At 40.5% G+C, this 8,789-nt stretch overlaps 2 protein-coding genes across 3 annotated transcripts; one reads left to right on the top strand and one right to left on the bottom strand.

Moving 5' to 3' along the window:
• Positions 1-53: 53 nt before the first annotated feature.
• Positions 54-6,583, top strand: rbm28 (RNA binding motif protein 28). The gene is made up of 20 exons (XM_037452055.2): positions 54-423; positions 588-734; positions 824-927; positions 1,051-1,126; positions 1,216-1,308; positions 1,415-1,483; positions 1,633-1,729; positions 1,813-2,057; positions 2,149-2,215; positions 2,375-2,484; positions 2,575-2,648; positions 2,757-2,892; positions 3,420-3,484; positions 3,630-3,788; positions 3,993-4,142; positions 4,276-4,350; positions 4,468-4,591; positions 4,819-4,957; positions 5,168-5,282; positions 6,165-6,583. Exons 1-20 carry the CDS (start codon positions 291-293, stop codon positions 6,300-6,302), a joined length of 2,316 nt encoding a protein of 771 aa, XP_037307952.2. The 5' UTR covers positions 54-290; the 3' UTR covers positions 6,303-6,583.
• A 121-nt stretch (positions 6,584-6,704) lies between these two features.
• On the bottom strand, positions 6,705-8,378 carry LOC119196401 (leptin-like). 2 transcript variants are annotated; one of them, XM_037452056.2, is made up of 3 exons: positions 8,289-8,378; positions 7,640-7,822; positions 6,705-7,541 (listed from the first exon to the last, which is right to left on the bottom strand). In XM_037452056.2, exons 2-3 carry the CDS (start codon positions 7,778-7,780, stop codon positions 7,227-7,229), a joined length of 456 nt encoding a protein of 151 aa, XP_037307953.1. In that variant the 5' UTR covers positions 7,781-7,822; positions 8,289-8,378; the 3' UTR covers positions 6,705-7,226. The 2 variants fall into 2 exon arrangements, with proteins under 2 accessions (XP_037307953.1, XP_062419034.1); XM_062563050.1 differs by having other exon boundaries at positions 7,640-8,378.
• Between the last annotated feature and the right edge of the window lie 411 nt (positions 8,379-8,789).

Raw genomic sequence — 8,789 nt, 5'->3', positions numbered from 1 at the left:
CATCCGGGCCGGTAGGCGGCGTAAATCACCAGGGTTTTTTTAATTCTAGAAACCACATTGGCGTCACTTTTCCAAGATGGCTGCCCGCATATGTAAACATGCGACCTGATCTGCTAGCGTACAATCGTCTAGTTTAACAGTCCCGTACGGTGTCTTCATCCGGCCAATTTGTTCGATATCAAGTTGTATGTATCAACGACGAATGCGGGATCGTTAACGCGTCAGTTTGTGACTTCGCTACAACCGAAGCAGACAGGCTACCAGCGGCGAGCTAACAGCTAACGTTAGCCATGGAGCGGGACGCCATGCACCAGCGGACCCTGTTCGTTAGCCCCCTGCCAGCCTCAGCTACCAATAAACGACTAGAGGAAATATTCTCTGAAATTGGTCCGATAAAGCAATGTTTCGTCGTCAAAGAGAAAGGTAATGTCCATTTTTATGTAATTAATCATATAACGCGACTTACATTAACAGTTAACTGTCGTGCTGACCATGGTTTGGCCTGTATAAATACACGTCATTAAATGCTTATAGTACAACGGAAACGACATCTAATCATTAACAACCTGTTATTATTGATGAACTAGACTCGGAGACCTGTCGGGGCTTTGGCTACGTCATATATTCCATGGTGGAAGACGCACGGCGAGCTTTGAAAGAAGTAAAGGAATACGACGGACGAAAGGTTATTGTAGCTGTAGCGAAGAGGAAAATTAAAGACAAAGGGAAAAAAGGTACGTGCAGCGACACGTCCAGAAATGAGCAGCCGGGAGAGGTTGCGTACCATGTCTACTTGATAACCGCGTTCATGTCTTCCACTAAGCACCCAAAGAGCCTGCTGCAGCACCCAAAGAAAATGAGAAATCCAAAGGTGTCCGGAAGACCCAGCTGAAATCCAGACTCATCATAAGGAACCTGAGTTTTAAGGTAAGGTGTGCTGAATGGTTGGGAACTGACACTTTTGATTGATTATCAGAACTTCAGTTACATATATGCTGTTAAATTGGTACACACCTTGCTAGAAATATAACACCAAGCATTGTGTTTCAGTGCTCAGAAGACGACCTGAAACAAATTTTATCCAAGTTTGGAACCGTTCTGGAGGCCAAAATTCCCCTCAAACCAGGTGAAAATTGATTCAATTCCTACAGGAGCCATGTTGAGTTAAGTAACTAGGTTGACTGGTTGTTTTCTTATGTCTGTTTCATTCTTTAGATGGAAAGATGCGTGGATTTGCGTTTGTCCTTTTCAAAAATGTATGTGAGGCAGGAAATGCGCTTAATGCCATGAACATGAAGGAGATTAAAGGTGAACGAGACACGCATGAAAAAAAAAAGTTAATTGTTGACATTCACAATTTAGAAAATTAACTCTTTTTAGCTTCTATAATGTGACTGAATTTCAAATGTTACAGGTCGGCAGGTAGCAATTGACTGGGCTGTGCCTAAGGACAAGTATATCGCTACGCAGCAATCCACTGCAGGTAATATTTCCCATTTCATCTGCAAGGTAAATGCATATTGTTTTATACTAACAATGAGTAAGTAGACATTCTAATTATTCATATATATATATATATATATATATATGAATGAAATGGAGATGATTAAAACTGCATTGTTTCTATAATAGAAAAAAACACAGCAGCAACAACGAACATTATGGACACGAAAAGTGACACTAAAGAGAAGGATGAAGAAAAGCCACAAGCTGCACCTGAAAAGAAAAGGTATGATCCTTAAATATTTACACCTGCATCAGTGTGCTACTGGGGCTTAGAAACTTGACTGTTGTTTAACATTTTCTCAAAAGGCTGCCTTCCAAACCATCTGTGAAGCAGTTGGAAGAATCCCAATCAGAGGACGACGACGATGATGAAGATGAAGATGCTAGTGAGGAACTAGACAGTAAGGAGGAGGAGGAGGAGGATGATGTGTCCCAGGAAGAAGATGACGGGAGTGACGATGATGACGACGGCGATGATGATGACGGCGATGATGATGAGAGTAGCCTTGATTCAAATGATGATGATGATGATGAAGAGGAAGAGGAATCAGGTATCCATTCCCTGCTTATTTTTTGCATGTTAACGACGATTTCCATATGAATTTCTTCATGACTGTGCTTGTCTGCTACTTTTACCTCTAGCTAAAAAGAAAACATCAAAGAAACCTCTCCCTTCAGATGTGAAAGAGGGCAGAACCATTTTCATCAGGTTACTATTTTTCACTGCTTCATCTTAAACCTGATTGAGTTGATTGTTCCCTGCGCCAATTTTTTAATCCTCAGATTATTCCTGCATTTGTATCAATCACGTAATGATGTAATTATTTTATCATTCATGTATTTTTCATCCTCTTCCCGACTGATTTAGGAACCTTTCCTTCGATACAGAAGAAGAGGGCCTTGAGGAAGTTCTGCTGAAATATGGAGAGCTGAACTACATTAAGATTGTCATCCACACAGCAACAGGACACTCGAAAGGTCAGTCAGCTGTGCTTGAGCTACCACTCTTCTTCTTTGTTGTTGAGAAAACAGGTTGATTGTCTTATTTTGGGTTTGTTGCTCTACCAGGTTGTGCATTTGTTCAATTCAAGACTAAAGAGGCTGCAGACAAGTGCATAGCAGAAGCTGCAGATGAAGCAGAGGTAATACCGTCTGAATAACTAGCTTTTTTATGACACTGCCTCATATGTAGCTTTGTTTTGTTTGCAATAAGGGATAATGCTGTTGTAACAATGCCTGGTTTCATGCAGAACGGTGGCATCCGTGTAGATGGCAGAAAGCTGTTGGTTGTGGCAGCAGTGACCAGAGAGGATGCTTCCAAGCTGAAGGTGGATAAAGTGAAAGTGGAAACGGGCACCAGAAACCTGTATCTGGCCAGAGAGGGACGTGAGTAAACCCGGATCATGCTCTTCTCACCTGCTCCTTTGCCCCGTGTCAGCTTTGTCCCGCAGTGCCACTAGGGACCCTTTCACACATTACACATTTACTTGATTTACTGTCAACATTCAAGGTATTGCTTCATGCACATCAGCTAAAGATTGACAACGACCGTACGGCAGCGATATCTGTCTTGTGTATTCCTATAACTTTCATTCCAATCAGAATCAGGAATCAGGAATCGTTTATTGCCATGGAATTTGACTTGGCGCTTGGTGCGTGACTGCAGACAGTACAACAATGGACAACAGACAACGTAGGGCAGGAATAAAGAAAAAAATATAATATAATACAATGAAATACTGTATATGCTATGGGTTTGTTAAGTTAAGAAATAAAGATTAAAAAATAAAGTGCACCAGGTAACAGAACAGAACGGGACAAGTGAAAGTGATGAGCCCAACTGCCTGCTTTTGCAATTGCTTATGAATCCTTTTTTATATTGCATGATCATTTCTTCTGACCCCCGATCCTAGTGATCCGTGCTGGAACCAAAGCTGCAGAGGGTGTTCCTGAAGCAGACATGGTCAAAAGAACCAGGGTGAGTTCATTCTTTATTTACCAACACGTTTCATCCTCGCCGAGAGAATTCAATGCATAGCATAATAAAGTTTATCTCACAGTGTCGGTTTCAACATATTACTTCTATGTTGACTCATATATTTGTTGATGTCCATTTCCCTTAGTTTGAAGAAATAAAGAGGACGAAGCTTCGAGCCATCAATGTGTTTGTGTCAAAGAATCGCCTATGTGTCCATAACCTGCCAAAGTCAGTGGACGATAAAAAACTCCGAGCACTCTGCCTCCAGGCAGTAAAAGGAGAAAAGGGAGTCCGCATGACAGAGGTGAGAAACAAGACAGCATTCTGGAAAGCGGGTTACTGCAGCTTTGTTAAAACATCCCTGGAAATGGTTTTGTAGTAGTATTTATCAATGTTGACCGTCATAGATCTTTGCGTCAGTGTGGCCACTAGGGGATGTTCTTGTCATTATTATTCACACCATATTTGTGTGTGTGTGTGTGTGCGTGCCTTCTGTTGCTCCTCTTAGTGCCGGGTAATGTATGACAAGAGGCCAGTGAAGGGTCAGCCGATGGGAAAATCTTTAGGTTACGGGTTTGTCCAGTTCCAGGCCCATGAACATGCTCTCTGCACACTCCGTTACCTTAACAACAACCCTGACATCTTTGGCCCACATAAGGTACATTTTGTTTTATTGCCTATACAATACACTCTGTGCTGAAATCCTTATCACCATGTTTGCTTTTTTGCCGCTGCACTTATTTACCTTCTAGTCTTAGTTTTTGTGTAATATGTTTCATTCCAACCTGCAGAGACCTATTGTTGAATTCTCACTGGAAGATTCTAAGAAACTCCAAATGAAAGAACTGCGTCAACAAAGAAATAAGGTGTGTTTCTATCCATTTGTGTGAAAGTTACACTTGAGGGTTCTTCTAATTGGAAGACTTGGTCTAGTCAAAATTTAAGTTAAACGTTTTTATCTTATCTTCTTTTTATCTTTGTAGGAACACAATCTGACTTTAAAAAGAGGACCAAAACTTCCACCCCAGACAGTCAAAGATGATAAAGGACCCAGGAAAGGTCCAAATGAAGCACAATCCTCATCCAAGCAAACACGAAACGAGCAAGGTATGAAAATATTATTTCAGTTTTTACACTCTTTTTGCCTTTCCGAGTTGTGAGAACGGGGCAGTTGGACACAACGATTTATTGGAGATCAGAACACTGTTTTACATTCAAAACTATTTTACTATGGACTTTTTGGAGAATTTCTTCTCCTTACATGTTTCTTCTTTATGTTTACATTTGTTTACTCTTTTTGATTTTCTCTCCCACCACTTTTCTGTGATTGTCAGCTCCTGTTGAAACCCAGAAGCAAAGCACACGCTTTTTAGGCTTCCAGACCAAACCTGAGGTGGAGCACGTTAGTTTGGAGAATGGAAAGAAGCGGAAGAAGATTCTAAACTTTCCTTCCCACCGGGGGCCTAAGATCAGGTACTTATTCTTACCAGTACTCATATCCAGCATCTAAGGAATTCTTTTGGGATATGTGTAAAAATATTAGATAAATCTGAAATTGAATTACAAAAAAAACTGAAAATCTTTAACATTCATGTTAAACATTGGGTGAACATATCTCAAAATCCTCTGTTAACAATGAAAGCCAGAATTCGGTCACTCATTACAAACTGCTGTCATTTACAGAATGCGCGACAAGGGAAAGCAACAAGCTCCGCCACCCAAGAAAGCCCGGCCGGGATCCACCAGGAAGGACCGGCAAAGACAGCAGATGGAAAAGCCCACACAGCGCAGCAACCAGGTTCATAAATACTTGTGTTGTATTTGTTAATTCGCAGCCTTTGGTCCTATTCACATAACATCACTCAGTGAAGAATAGCTGCTGATGCACTGGTTTATCAGAAGGCATTGAAAGCAATGTCTTTGTCAGTTCTCATGTTCAAACTCCTCTGCTCAGTATTCCGCTCAGTATTCCGTCTGACTATGACTTCAAAAATAACATGCCAAAAAATCCTGTAAGGAAATAAAAACGTTAAGAAGAATGTTAAGATCTAAAAACCATACATCACTTTATCTTCATGATGGCCTGGATTAAAGCATGACTGATTCATTATTTCTAATAGTTCAATCCATATGAAATTGATTGCTTTGCTGCAAACTAAAACTGTTTTATTTCAGAACAATCACTCTGAAAGACTGAGTTGGACCCACAGGTTGATACAACAACATTGTACATCCCATGATTGTTTATTTATTATTTATCCGTAGACCGCAGTACAACGTGGAGCCACATTGGGGACCCTTAATGTAACACAAATTCTGACATATTGGAGAACGGCTACCCTACATTCGTTTAGACGAGTACCCATGAATTCCAACTAAATGCCACGTTTTCATAAAACCCCGGTTTTCAAAAAACTGGCTTGTTTCCAAGTTTACGTAAATAGAAGATGATACAGAATTGGAAGTAAAAGTGGTTTGGAAAGCTGACTGAGGCACAAATCTGTGCCTGTAAGGATTAATGGTTGTTGTCAATTGGTTTGCATTGGTTTGACATTTTTATGGTGATCCAACTGTACTTTTTCATTTCAGGTTTCAAAGCATTAGCATGCAAGGTTAGGAACACGTTATCAGTCGTTCTGTTGTGTAATGCCTCACAACCCTTTTTATTTCTTGCCCAAAGGTCAAAATGCAAAAGAAGAATTTCAAAAGAAAGGGTGGGGACCGGTTTGACAGCCTGGTGGAGCAGTACAAGAAGAAACTGATGGGGAACAGTGACAACATCACCAATCTCAAGCGGAACAAGTGGTTCCATAGTTAATGCTGTGTTTGTGTGTGAGTGCTCGTGTGTGTGTGTATAAGAGCGAGAGGGACACAGTGTTTACAGCTGCCACGATAGAGGTCCTCTACAATAAGTACAGTTGTTCTCATAAAATATTTTTGTGGCAAATTGTGACACGTTTGTGAAACTGCGCCGTGCCCAAACATTCTTCATCCTTATCTTGCATTTCTGTAATCCATGTTTGTACCTCTAAAACAAACCACGTCAATCTTGTACTTTTTATGAAAAAATAAATTTGGGTTTTATTGTCTGGACTTGAATGAATGTGATCTTTATTTATTGGATAGAGTTTGAAATGCGTGCCACCAAAAGCGTTGCTCATAATCGATAGTGTGGATAAACACTCCCCACTCATGGACCTTGAGTACTAGTGAAGCAAGAGATGAACACCCACAGATGTGTATCCTTCTGATCTTTTCTTTTTCTTAATACATCACTGACAAACTTGCATACCACAATATATTTGTTTAGTATTCCTTTTTAATTCAATATAAAGGCACATTTTACAGATCCCAATAACCATTTACAAAGGAGTTTAGAATATTCTACTGATATGGAAGCTACCCTTTGCCCTTCCTGTCCTTGTAGTTGTCATACAAACAGCTGTTGATCAGGGCAAGTTTAAACTTTTTGGGATTCTACAGGCGCGTCATCGCTGGTGTTTACGACGCTTCCTCTGTCAACAGTATTTTCATACAAATACATGTTAAATATTTTGGCAAAGCGTAGCTCAGTTGGCATCACATTAAGACATTGTTACAAAATATAAGTTTTCTAAATGTACAATTGCAAAAATAAATACAATATATAAATAAGTTCATGTTAATCATTAAATCACACATTCCTGATGCAGACTTGACAAATCATTTTCCAATATTAGTTATTGGTCCTAATATCTGTCTTTCAATAAGTGTCAAGTATATCCACATTTTCCAGCAGCTGATTGAGACGCTCCTTTATTCTCAGTAGCTTCTCCAAGGTCACATATTCTTTAAACCGTTGACTCTGCGAACTTTGCGTCGGCTTCGGTTCCTCACCACAGTGCCCCTGACCCAACTGACAAAGGGAATCTATCAGCGAAGAGAGTTCCACCTTGACCTGTTCGACCCCTTCCAGGCTGTCCGAGATCAGGCTGTTGTACTCCTCCAAAGTCGCCACAATGGAGGAAGTTCCAGACAAATTGTCGGCAGGTGCACCAGTGGGCAGATCATCGGGGAACTGCAGCGTGAGAAAGATCACGATTCAGTCCAAACTACGCTAACTTTTGGAAATACTTTCAATATGAAAACAAACACAAACAGAACCATAAATATTACCTCGAACCTGTTGAGTTTCACAACCAGCTGTTTGGCCTTCAATATCACTTTGGATTTCACTATTTCCTCTGGCAGAGGAAAAGCTGAGCACATACTTGAAAAGTGCAGAAGAGAAACCAGGAGGGCAAAAGTGTAGGCCATGTTTTTTGCTTTGATGCACCAAAGTCAGAAATGCATGTGTTCCTAAATAGAAAAATGCAAATGTTATTATACATACAAAAATACTCCCTTATAACGATTACTCAATATGATTGATAGAGACCTGACCAGGTAACAAGAACAAAGACCACCTGCTTTTGCCTAGTGTCTTATTGTCTTCCTTGTGAGTAAAATTCTCTGAGGAGTAGAAGAAAGTGTACGAGCTCATAATAACCTCAGCTATCAATCTATAAGCCCTTTTACAAATAAATCATACATACTGTACCATTCAAATGTTCCCAAACACTTTGTTCCTCTCGTTCAGTAGAATGAGAAGTTGGGTACAAACCTTTTACTGTACTTCAAAAAGCTGTCAGTCATTAAACAACTGGATGCTCTTGTAAAACCGAAGACCAAATGTGACTGTGAGCTCGGACAGTGAAACGGAGACAAGCGTTGAAGCCCGAGTTAAGGAGACGGGGAGCGAGGCGGAGAGGAGAGTTGACCTTACCTTGGGTGGAGGTCTAGGCTGATCCATTGTTGGGCTCCATCAGAATGTTTTATACTATACGGCTGTTGAGTCATCTCTTACTCACTTCTCTTTGACAGCCCCCGTTCCCCACCCACCCACCCCCTCACTTTGACCTCTCCCCATCCCATACCCCGGTTCTCCTGCTGGAACTGGGGAGAAAAGTTACAACATGCAAGTACACTTTGACATATTTCTGTCACCTGGCAGCAAATTTACAAAACTATTCAAATAGTTTAGAGTAGTCTGAATAGTCTTCACAAATAGAAATGCAAAACAATGGAAAAACAATACTTACTATACTAATTCTGTGGCTTTGGCCATATAGGTGACATCCGGTTCTTCATCTGTCTAATGAATCTAATCATTAATCTAATCATTGCCTAATGCTGCCAGTTACATCATTATTTATTTAGGAATTCCTAATGGCACGTGTTTCTAAGCACACAGCAGCATGGGTGGCTTACAGAAGCAGAAAATAAA

This window comes from Pungitius pungitius, chromosome 6, assembly GCF_949316345.1.
Source record: "Pungitius pungitius chromosome 6, fPunPun2.1, whole genome shotgun sequence".
NCBI lineage: Eukaryota > Metazoa > Chordata > Actinopteri > Perciformes > Gasterosteidae > Pungitius > Pungitius pungitius.
This window is presented reverse-complemented; position numbering and strand designations above follow the sequence as displayed.

Bases quoted from the DNA above. Each gene is read 5' to 3' on its own strand.
- rbm28 (XM_037452055.2), top strand. From the start codon at position 291: ATGGAGCGGGACGCCATGCACCAGCGGACCCTGTTCGTTAGCCCCCTG. The intron at 735-823 runs GTACGTGCAGCG...TCTTCCACTAAG, and splicing joins TAAAGACAAAGGGAAAAAAG to CACCCAAAGAGCCTGCTGCA. The intron at 1,127-1,215 runs GTGAAAATTGAT...TTCATTCTTTAG, and splicing joins CAAAATTCCCCTCAAACCAG to ATGGAAAGATGCGTGGATTT.
- LOC119196401 (XM_062563050.1), bottom strand. From the start codon at position 7,780: ATGGCCTACACTTTTGCCCTCCTGGTTTCTCTTCTGCACTTTTCAAGT. The intron at 7,542-7,639 runs GTAATATTTATG...CTCACGCTGCAG, and splicing joins TGAAACTCAACAGGTTCGAG to TTCCCCGATGATCTGCCCAC.